This window comes from Schistocerca nitens, chromosome 11, assembly GCF_023898315.1.
Source record: "Schistocerca nitens isolate TAMUIC-IGC-003100 chromosome 11, iqSchNite1.1, whole genome shotgun sequence".
Taxonomy (NCBI): Eukaryota; Metazoa; Arthropoda; class Insecta; order Orthoptera; family Acrididae; genus Schistocerca; species Schistocerca nitens.
Genome location: NC_064624.1, coordinates 124,215,507 through 124,227,878, shown reverse-complemented (window position 1 = coordinate 124,227,878; position 12,372 = coordinate 124,215,507). Strand labels below are relative to the sequence as shown.

Genomic DNA, 12,372 nt, shown 5'->3' with positions numbered 1-12,372 from the left:
TTGCCGTTTCCCACTTGACAGGCCTCGTTTGCTGTTGGCCTGTTCCGAGGTGGAACTCGGCCATTGCCACCGCTATCGGCAATCGTCGTCGTGGCTTGCAACGCCTCATGCGGCACCTGTCCTCTGCCGGTCTTATTATGTTTAAATGTCTTCGCACTGAAGCCCGTCCCTTAATCAAACAGAGCAAGTGGGTGTGTTGGGAACACTTTCTCTTCTCTAGGTTGTTCTGTCCCTTCATCACTTGTGTGTGCTACACACCACACCCTCCAAGGTTGTCTGTGGCAGTCATAAATTCCAGACCTTGCCATTCCAGGTCGCCTGTGTACAGATCCATCAGTTTTCATGGAACACCCCTGACCCATTTTGCAATGGCATCGATGTCGGCCTGGTATCCAGCTGCCTTCCGGACTGAAGCTTTCTAAATTTGTTTCACCTCTTGTCAAGCAGAATCCTCCAGCGTACACTTTACTGAATGTGAGCTGCTTCTGGGTTCCTCATCTTTCCTGGATTCAGCTCCTGGCCCTGAATCCATCCATAACCAATTGCTTCAACACCTCAGCCCTTCGCAGTGCCAAAACCACCTCCAGGTGTTGAACCATATTTGGCTCCAAGGCATCTTCCCCCCTCAGTGGAGAGACACTGTTCTGGTTCCAGTCCATAAGCCCGACGAGGATCCGCTGTCCCTCGATAATGACAGACCACTCAGTCCCTGACCAATGCTCCCTGCAATTTACTAGAACAGATGGCGGCTCATCGGCTCAGTCGTGACTTTGAATCTCGGGACCTTTTGTCTCGTTGTTGGTGTGGCTTTCAGCAGGGATGGTCTCCAATGGATCATCTGCTTCAATTGGAAACCACAGTTCGGCAGGCCTTTTCCCAGCCTTCTTGTCACAGTTTTTTTTTATCCTAATAAGATCTATTACAAAGCTTGCCGCCATCATATCCACGAGTGAGGCCCTCTTTTGATTTTTATTCAGAAGCTCCCGTCACACATGTCATATTCAGAGTTTGCGTTGGCAACTTTTTCTATACAAAGGGAATAGAAAATAATAGTTGTCCTATCACATTTCCCTGGGGCAGTCCTGACGATACTCTTGTCTCTGATAACACTCGCCATCGAGGACAACATACTGGGTTCTATTACTTAAGAAGTCTTCCAGCCACTCACATATCTGGTAATATATTCCTATTCTCATACCTGTGTTAACAGACTGCACTGGGGCGCTGTGCCAAGTGCTTTTCGGAAATTAGGAATATTGAATCTACCTGTTAGCCTCTGTCCGCAGTTTGTAGGGTATCGTGTAGGGAAAAGGAAAACTGAGATTTACACGAGCAATGCTTTCTAAATCGGTACTGATGTGGAGACAGAAGCTTTTCTGTATCGAGGAAGTTTATTATATTCGAAGTTAGACTATTTTCAAGAATTGTGCAGCATACTAACATTAAGGCTGGGTCTGTAATTTTCTGGATCTGCTTTTTTACTTTTCATCTATACAGGAGTCAAATGCATTTCTTTTCTTGTCAGTTGTGACTTTGCACAGGGTGAGAGACTTGTGATAAATGCAAATTAAGTAAGGGATAGGCACATACAAGACTGGGAGCATCTCTCTCTCTCTCTCTCTCTCTCTCTCTCTCTCTCTCTCTCTCTCTCTGTGTGTCCGTGCGTGCGTGTGTGCGCGCGTGTGAGTGTGAGTGTGCGTGTGTGCACACTGATATAACAGTTCACACTGATATAACTTTAATGATCTTATTTCTTTTCATCTTGTTTTACCCCCTGTTCATTCTGCCACCCAGTGACCACCCGACTTCAAGCTTAGAGATGTTGCAAATATACCTCTATTTCACCCTTTTTTCAGGTTCTCGGAGACCCATCAGTTGTTTCAGAATGTGCCAACAAGATTAAGGAAGAGGCGAAAGGAAAGGGTGAACAGGATAGAGCAGAGGCTACTGTAAGTACTTTTGCTGTACCATGTACTATACTGCAAGGTAGGCCACTAGGTTTTATAAAAGTCATGCTAAAATGATTCTTCGTTCCTCCACAGCAGTAAAGAAGAAAGAAAGAAAAAAAAAAGAAGGGCAAATAGTAAATGTCTGTTCTGTGCCACAGCTTCTAAAGTTGGTAAATTTCTTTTTGGAAGATTCTCGTCAGTAAAAAGCATTTATTGCAATTCAGAATCCCTGCAGAGCCGAAAGAAAATGAAAAATATTGCATGTTAACCACATGACCCACAGATTTTCTGAAAATCTGTTTGGAGGTTTGAAAGCTCCACAAGTAGCAGAGATGACAGCAGTGCTCGTTGTACATTGGCTTTAATTTTTCTCACGACAGTTGCCTCTCGAGTGTACTCTTGTAAATGTACTGAGGTGATAAGTCACGGGACCTCCTTTTGCGCAGTGTAATGCAACAGTTCGATGTGGCACGGACTCGATAATCCATTGGAAGTCCCCTACAGAAATATTGAACTGTGATGTTTTTATGGCTATCCATAATTGCGAAGGTGTTGCCAATTCAGGATATTGTGTGTGAACTGACGTCTCGATAATGTCCCATAAATGTTGGATGGTATTCGTGTCGGGCAATGCGGGTGGCCAATTGTTCACTCGAGTTGTCAAGAATGTTCTTCTAACCAGTCGTGAACAATTGTTGCCCGGTGACATGACATTGTTGTTTCGGAACATAAAGCCTGTGAATAGCTGCAACTGGTCTCCGAGTAGGCAACCGTAACCATTTCCAGTCAATGTTCAGTTCAGTTGGACCAGATGGTCCAGTCCAATCCGTGTAAACTTAGCCCACACGATTATGGAGCCACCACCGAGTCTGTTGACAGTGTGAGTCCATAGCTTCGTGGGCTCTGTGCACACTCGAATCTTACCGTCATCTCTTCCCAACTCAAATTGGAGCTCAACTGACCGAGCCACAACTTTACAATCATCTTAAGGTCCAACCGCTACTGTCATGAGCCCACGACAAGCACTGCAGGTGATGCTGAGCTGGTAGCAAAGGCACTCACATTGGTCCTCAGCTGTCATAGCCTGTTGTTGTTGTGATCTTCAGTCCAGAGACTGGTTTGATTCAGCTCTCCATGCTACTCTATCCTGTGCAAGCTGCTTCATCTCCCAATACGTACTGCAGCCTACATCCTTCTGAATCTGCTTAGTGTATTCATCTCTTGGCCTCCCTCTACGATTTTTACCCTCCACGCTGCCCTCCAATACTAAATTGGTGATCCCTTGATGCCTCAGAACATGTCCTACCAACTAGTCCTTTCTTCTAGTCAAGCTGTGCCATAAATTCCTCTTCTCCCCATTTCTGTTCAGTACCACCTCATTAGTTATATGATCCACCCATCTAATCTTCAGCATTCTTCTGTAGCACCACATTTCAAAAGCTTCTATTCTCTTCTTGTCTAAACTATTTATCGACCATGTTTCACTTCCATACATGGCTACACTCCACACAAATACTTTCAGAAATGACTTCCTGACACTTAAATCTATACTCAATGTTAACTTATTTCCCTTCTTCAGAAACGCTTTCCTTGCCATTGCCACTCTACATTTTATATCCTCTCTACTTCGACCATCATCAGTTATTTTGCTCCCCAAATAGCAAAACTCCTTTACTACTTTAAGTGTCTCATTTCCTAATCTAATTCCCTCAGCATCACCCGACTTAATTCTACTACATTCCATTATCCTCGTTTTGCTTTTGTTGATGTTCATCTTATACCCTCCTTTCAAGACACTGTCCATTCCGTTCAACTACTCTTCCCAGTCCTTTGCTGTCTCTGACAGAATTACAATGTCATCGGCGAACCTCAAAGTTTTTATTACTTCTCCATGGATTTTAATTCCTACTCCAAATTTTTCTTTTGTTTCCTTTACTGCTTGCTCAATATACAGATTGAATAACATTGGGGATAGGCTACAACCCTGTCTCACTCCCTTCTCGACCTCTGCTTCCCTTTCATGCCCCTCAACTCTTATAACTGCCATCTGCTTTCTGTACAAATGGTAAATAGCCTTTCGCTCCCTGTATTTTACCCCTGCCACCTTCAGAATTTGAAAGAGAATATTCCAGTCAACATTGTCAAAAGCTTTCTCTAAGTCTACAAATGCTACAAACGTAGGTTTGCCTTTTCTTAATCTAGCTTCTAAGATAAGTCATAGGGTCATTATTGCCTCACGTGTTCCAACATTTCTACGGAATCCAAACTGATCTTCCCCGAGGTTGGCTTCTACCAGTTTTTCCATTCATCTGTAAAGAACTCGTGTTAGTATTTTGCAATGCCTAATTTTGGCACACTGTCCTAAAGGACACGTTCGTGATACATCCCACATTGATTTCTGACGTTATGTCAAACAGTGTTACTTGTCTGTTAGCACTGACAACTCTGTGCAAACACCGCTGCTCTTGGTCATTAAATTAAGGCCGTCAACCATTGCATTGTCCACGGTGAGAGACAATGCCTGAAACTTGGTATTCTCGGCACACTCCTGATGCTGTGGAATCAGAATATTGAATTCTGTAACAATTTCTGAAATGGAATGGCCTGTGTGTCTGACTCCAACTATCATTCTGCATTCAAAGTCTGTTAATTCCCATTGTGAAGCCATAACCACATTGGAAACATTTTCACGTGAATTGTCTGAGTGCAAAAGACACTGCCGTTTTATATCTAGTGTTCGCGACACTACCACCATCTTTACGTATGCTTATCACTACCCCATGGCTTTCGTCACCTCAGTGTATAAGGGCTTCCCAGAAGTACTTGACAAACAAAACACACACATTTTGGGGAAAAAACATCCTATTTCTCTACATAGCCCATTTTCAGTGTGGTACCCTTTTTCCAAATGTGTTCAATACCTCAGGACCCCATTTATAGTGAGAATTGTCGAGCACTGCAAAATAACCCTCAGCTGCAGGCTCCACCTCTTCAATTTTAGCAAATCTTTCACCACCACGTCATTCCATCAAGTTTGTAAACACAAAATAAACAGAAGAGGCTAAATGTTATGACCAGGGTGCATGAGGAAGTAATTCAAACTTTAACTCATTGTTTTTAGCCATCAAGATAATGTATGTGTCAACTGGTGCAGTGTCATGACGAAAAGAAACTTTATTTTTTGCTAGATGTGGCCATTTTTGCTTCATTTCATCACTAAAATGCTGCAGTAAGTTCACACATTACTCACAAGTGATTGCTTTTCCTTTTTAAGATAATCAATTCAAATTATCCTATAGGAATCTAAAAAAAATGACTACATGACCTGGCCTGCTGACGGAACTGCTTGTCTTCTTTGGAGTTGATTCTCCATTTTCAGTCCAATGTTTTGACTCTTCCTCTGTACCAGATGCGAAGTGATGAACCCACATTCATAATAAATTATGAATAGACATAAAAATTTGGCTTTATTGCAACAAAACATTGCCAAACACTCGACTGAGTTCGTGGTTGTGCAGTTTTGTTCCATTGTGAATAGATGTGGCACACAATTTGTGCACAGCTTTCTAATGTCCAAATTTTCAGTCAGTATGTGATGTACATACAGCACTTTTTGAAATGCATATGATGTTTGGTAGTTTGTGCAATTTCAGTCGTGGCTGTTCTACCCAATTACTGGTGTGGTCACCTCATTTGGTCTACACCTACATCTACATCCATACTCCGCAAGCCAACAGACGGTGTGTGGCGGAGGGTACTTTGAGTACCTCTATCGGTTCTCCCTTCTATTCCAGTCTCGTATTGTTCGTGGAAAGAAAGATTGTCGGCATGCCTCTGTGTGGGCTCTAATCTCTCTGATTTTATCCTCATGACCAATATACTGCTTGACTCCTCGGTGAAGGTATGGTCTCGAAACTTCAACAAAAGCCCGTACCGAGCTACTGAGCGTCTCTCCTGCAAAGTCTTCCCCTGGAGTTTATCTGTCATCTCCGTAACGCTTTCGCGATTACCACTGCACTGTTCGTCTTGGCAACTTCTGTGGCCTTGTGTAACCTCGCCACCAAATATTTTACTGTAGTAAATGAAGGAGCAGATGCCCCCAGTAGAAAATAGCTCAGCTTTAATATTAGTTAGACTAAGACCTTTCAAATGAAGGTAGTGTTATCACATAACAATGACAAGTTCATCCACTTTCCTAAATTTTCTGAGAGCATTCACTATTGAAGGCTGCCACACAAATATTGAACAACAGAGCATTGTTAAACTTCAAACTTGAGCTTTATAATGTTGATAGTTTCCACTGTAGTCATTTGTTTAAAACAATGATCACTATCTATATGTCAGGTTGGGTACTTCTTGGATGGCCCTCGTATTAATCAAGCTGTAATAGCAGATAAACAACGGATAGCTAATACAATAGGGAAACTGGCTGCCTTTTGTCACTGTAGCGACTTTCCTGCTAATTTCTTGATGTTTATTTGTACTTATACTAATTTTGTGGAAACTCTAGCAGATTAATGGCAGTTAATAAAAACATGTTCATTTACTCCCTTGTGTAAACTGGAGAATCATGTACCTCACACCACCTTTCTGAAGTGGCTGTAGAACACATTGTGTGAATGTGTGTCTGGGGCAATGTGACCTTTCGTGTTTGCTTTGATAGGCGTCATCAAATATGGTAGATCCTGTTTGGAGATCTACACTTAACTTTACAGTACTCATTGGAAATTAATTTCAAGACAGTGACAGGTATTTTGGCATGAACTTCAGTGAACGTACCTGAAAGCCTGGTAGTGTGCAGCCTCCCCCCTCCCCCCCCACCTATATCCCCCCTTCCCCCCCCCCCCCCCCCATCCAAATATGAAACTTTGTTAGTTTATTAAAGTATTGTATTCCCAATATTACTTCCTCAGTTGCTACTTCGATTCTGTTTATTTTACAGAAGTGATTACAAATTACTCCTATTTTGCAATTTAAATCTTTGTTTCCTGCAAAAAAAAAAAGTTTAAGGCATTTTCAGTGCACTGCAGAGAAAGTAAATGAAACTATTATTTGCTGCACTATAAATATAATGTGTAGACTTCTGAAGTAGCACTTTTGGTGACTTTAATATCCACCTTATTTAAAAGTAAATGCTGCAGACTATGAAGTTTTATGTCACAGAACAGTAATATATTCCCACTAATGCACAACTTAGCGAGGTGGGGTTGTACAGTTCAGTGAGTACTTGTATGACTGTGCCTAAACATGTAGGTTTAACATGTTTGATTAAAAACACTATTATGAAAAGGATAGTTGCTACTCATCATATGGCGGTGATGCTGAGTCGCTGCTAGGCACAATAAAAAGACTGTCACATAGCTGCCAGGGACTGTGTGTGTGTGTGTGTGTGTGTGTGTGTGTGTGTGTGTGACATGGGCCTGACCTCTTATTTATGGCTGTCACCATGTCCTCATTTGTGATGGATGGTGACCCAGCAGCATGATTGTCTCAAGCCCATTCGCCTCCCATTTGGATATCTGCTCCGTGTTTATGCAATGGAACTGAAATGGATACTACCGTTGCGTCCCAAAGTTATAATCCCTTACTGTGTTGTAGTTGGTAGCTTGTGTCGTTCTGCAGGAATCTCATTTTACTAATGCTCCATCACCAACACTTCATTGGCTCCGTGTTTTGTTGGAACCAGGTCAGCCCTTTGAAGGCTTCCAGTGGTGTCTGTACAGGTATTGTCAGTACCTGTATCCACCCTCGTACCTCATTGGAAGCAGTTGCCGTCCGGGTCCACTTGGACTCTGCAGTCGAGGTTTGCTATCTCTATCTCCCTCTGGCAGGCCACCTACACCTGTTGCCCTAACTGCCCTACTTCAGCAATTTCCACTCCCTCCCTCCCTCCCTCCCATTCTTCTTCTTGGGGGATTTTAATGCCCATCGCCCTTTGTTGAACAGAGCTTCAGTGTTTGTTTTTTTTTTTTTTTTTTTTTTTTTTTCGAGTCGGGGCTTCTCGTGACCAATTTCTTGCAAAAAAAAAAAAAAGATCAATGCCTTCTTAATCATGGTTCTTTACTCATTTTAGTGCTGCATACGGCACTTTTTTTTGCCACTGATCTTTCGCTGACTTTCCTTCCCTTGTTTTATCCTTACACTGGTTGCCACATCATGACCTCTGTGGCAGTGGCTCGTTGATTCTCTTGTTCCCTTTCTGCCTCCTGATGACCAGGTAACCCCACTGTGCTTTCAATCATGCTTGAATGGCCTCTGTATACCTTTTTAGTCACGTTATCATCATCTTTGTCAGGTTTTATTGATGACGTCGTCCATAATCTATCTGATAAGACACTCCGGGCTGCCGGCATTGCTGTTCCCCACTTGACCGGGCCCATTCACCGTTGCCAGTTCTGTGGTGGAACACCACCATTGCCACTGCTATCTGCAATTGTCGCGCCTTGCAACATCTCGAGCGGTATCTGTCCTCTGCCGGTCTTATTACGTTTAAATGTCTCCACACTGAAGCCCGTTACTTGATCAAACAGAGCAAGCGGGAATGTTTTATAAACCTAGTATCCAAGTGCCTTCCTTCTCCAGAAACAGCGGGCTGAAGCTTTCCACATATGTTTGGTGCCTTGTCAAGTGGAATCCTACAATGCACACTATACTGAATGGAAGCTTCTTCTGGTCCCCTCTTCTTCTCATGATTCAGCTCCTGGGCCTGATCCCATCCATAACCAATTGCTTCAACAGCGCTGAAATCTTCTCCAGGTGCTTACCTTATTTACTTGAATCTAAGCTGCACTTTTTTTCCAGTTTTTGTAATCCAAAAAACCGCCTGCAGGTTAGAATCGAGTGCAAAGTAAGTGAAAGTTCTGAAAAATGTTGGTAGGAGCCACCACAACCAACGTCTGCCGTTGAAAATATGTAGCTCTACACAGGCATGCTTTGCAGACACAAAGATATATACTGGCGACAAAACCTCTGCGTCAATAAATAAATTTAAAAAAAAGGTAGAAGACGAGCTTTTTTTCTCCGCCCCAAGTTTCGAACACTGCATTTTCATACATTATCCAACAAAGTAAATAGAAATTCCGTATTGTTCGTCTCCGAATGTAGCAGCCTTTCAAATATTCGCAGCAACAGTAATAAATTTCTTTACATAAAAATACCAACAATCCACAAGGCTTTACATTTGTTGCACGAGTTGATACGCTGGGGCTCACTAAGATTTCACGTAGCGGCACCTATTGCTTCGTGGAAGTTTGTGAAGTACTTGTTGGTGTTAGTGAACCATAATGAAGTGTTTTCATTATAGTGCCAAATTCAATTTGCGGAACAAAGTTCTAATAGTGCTGCAGGTCTGTGATACTGGATTGATGAGAGAAACGTCAGGCGATGGTGACTGCAGAGAGACAAATTATTTGGATGATCAAGTAGCAGAAAAGCATTTAGTGGGCCAGTGTGTGATTTTAAATGAATTTGTTAAGGAACAGCATCAGAAATTCCTGCCTGTGAACGCCGAAATTTTAAAAATTAAGGTGCACGAAACTGCTAGAGAGCAAAAAATTGAAAATTTTAAGGCTAGCCGCAGTTGGATTGCAGTGGTAGCGCGCACAAAAGCAAGCCGTGGCGCGAGCGGCGACAGGTCGTAAACACTCATTATCAGAATGCGACAAACAGTGCATGACACAGTACAATAATGCATTTTCAGCTTAGAGTGACATAAACACCTATAACGAAGAGAACGGCACTTATCAGATCGTAGCAAAATAAGCAATCAATTTGAACCAGACAAAGCACGTGAAAAAGTAAGGGTTCCCATATAAATACGGACGGAACGCCTGACGCATAGCAATGGCTACCTGGTAAAGCTTAAATGCTGAGCTTACAACTCGAACCAAACTACTGTAGCTGTATCTTCATCCATTCATTCTAAATCGTGTCTCATGTTGCAATGGACCAACTTTGTTTCGATTTGGAGGTGCAGTCTAAAACTTTTCTCTCCCCCTTGAATTTGGAGTCTCAAATTTCAGGTGCGGCTTAGATTCGGGAAAATTTTTTTTCTTGATTTCGGGTCTCATTTTTCAGGTGCGGCTTAGATTCGAGTGCGGCTTAGATTCGAGTAAATACCGTAACTGTATTTGGCTCCAAGGCATTTTCCCTTCTCAGTAAAGAGACACTGTTGTGGGTCCAGTCCATAAGCCTGGCAAGGATCTGGCATCCCTTATTAATTTCCGGCCAATCAGTCTGACCAGTGACCCCTCCAAGTTACTACAATGGATGGTAACCCATTTGCTCAGTTGGGTCCTCTAATCTTGTCACATTTTTATCTCGTTACTGGTGCGGCTTTCAGGAGGGACGATCTCTGATCGATCATCTGCATTAACTGAAAACTGCAGTTCAGCAGGCCTTCTTCCCAGTGCCATCCTCTTGTTGTGGTTTTCTTTGATCATAAGGGCTATGACACAACTCGGCGCTATCACATCCTCCTCAGGCTCCCCGAGTAGGAGTATTTAAGGCCCCGTACTGATTTTGTATTCCCAAGTTCGTGTCTCACCAGTCATTCAGAATTTGGGTTCATGACTTTTCTAACAAAGGGAGTAGAAAATAATTGCCATGGGACACTACGTTCTTGTTACATGAAGTGCAAAAGTTTACATTTTTGTACATCTAAACTAGGTTGCGAGTCATTGCACCACTTTGAAATCTTATGAAGATCTGACAGAATATTTGTGCAGCCATTTTGACACAGTATTTCATTGTAGATAACTGCGTCATTTGCAGGAATTCTAAGGTTCCTGTTAATATTGTCTGCAAGGTCATTAATATAGAACATGAACAGAAAGGGTCCCGAACATCTCCACCTAGAGACAAGACAAAATAAGCATATTGTGACAACATAGTCAATTGGCGATTGTCATATAAAGCAGCCAACACCAAAAGAATTGTGTGGCTCATAAATTTAGCAATTTTTGAGTTGACACTTAAATGAGGTCAGTAAACAGCAAAAACACGTATAGTTATTTATGTGGAAATGAGGCATAAACAATTAAGAACATGTAACTACAAATAATTTCGTGCATACAGTGTGACTAGCAAGTTTGTAAACAAAGCTGCTGAGATCTTTGAAGAAATGTTTTATTTCCATGCTTATGAGCAGTTAGTAATATGTGGGGCATTTTTAAACGTAGTGTACAGCAGTTGTTCAGGAAAATATTCACATGTGTTCCAAATATTTTCATACGTTAATACTAAGGCATGCACATCACAGTTGGTTGTGTCCACACTATTCTCTGTTACCAGTACAAGATCAAGAACAAATTGAATTGCTAGAATTTTGTTCAATGAACCTGCTTTTGAGTAGGCCTCCACTGTGAAATGATTATCAATCACAGGATACACCAATATAATGCAAATGGACAGATAATAAAACACACACACACACACACACACACACACACACACACACACACACACACACACACACACATATTTAACTTTCACAAGCTTTCGAAGCCAGTGGCTCCTTCTAGTGGAAGAGTTGATGGGGAAGGAAGAGTGTTGAAGGAAAAGGACTAGAGAGGTTTAGGGAAAGGGGCACGGTTTAGAAAAGTAATCCAGAACCCTAGGTCCAGGGAAAGTAAGTATCCCCTGGCCCGATGTTCTGGGTGACTTTTCTAAATTGTACCCCTTTCCCTAAACCTCTGATTGAAAGTGGAGATGCAGTAAGTGCTGATAAAGAGACTGCATCACTCTGTCCAGAGAAACTGGTGATAGACGGTGGCAATAGCAGCAAAATCATTGCAAATAGAGATGGGTCATTTGCGAACTAACGGGTCCATAGGAATGGTTCATCAAGATGAACGGAATGAGTGAGGAATGAATTCTAAGGAATGGTCTTTCATAGTTCACTTTGGTCTACTTTCTACTTATAGTTCCTGGGAACGGGAAACAGTCGGTCTTGTTCCCGCAACGGCGCATCGGCCAGTCTCGTTCCAGCCTCGGTCCCGTTCCCGTCTGTCTCGGTCTCGGTCTTGGTCTCCCTCAGGTGGACTCATTCTTCTTCGCGTGGCCACTCGTTGCAGTTCCACTGCCGACTGCTCGTAGTTCAGTATCGAGTTGTTCGTTTCATTTGCTGCACACGCCAATTCTAGATCTGTTTCAAACCTTTTTTTGAGCTCTGAACTTCTGGTTCTTTTTGTAATCTATTCAGCGTCCAAGACTGGTAATTAAAATGTATTTTATAATTACTTAAATTACATAAAAATTATGGAATACACACATCTTTTCAGGTAACAAAACAGCATATCAGCTTACTTCACTATTTCGATAAACAGCAGAAGAAATACTTGTAAAAAGCCAAGATTTTTTAGTTATTGTACATGTAAAGGAAGAGAGCACGGCACACACAATTGGGCATTTTCTGCATTTTTTT

The 12,372-nt window shown here is 42.2% G+C and overlaps 1 protein-coding gene across 1 annotated transcript in view; it reads left to right on the top strand.

Annotated features, from left to right (window-relative positions):
• Nucleotides 1–12,372, top strand: part of LOC126212957 (uncharacterized) — a 386,808-nt gene that overhangs the window by 237,756 nt on the left and 136,680 nt on the right. Inside the window, exon 3 of the mRNA XM_049940483.1 lies at nucleotides 1,857–1,949. Coding sequence (XP_049796440.1) covers nucleotides 1,857–1,949 — 93 coding nt within the window. The remainder of the gene's footprint in view (nucleotides 1–1,856; nucleotides 1,950–12,372) is intronic.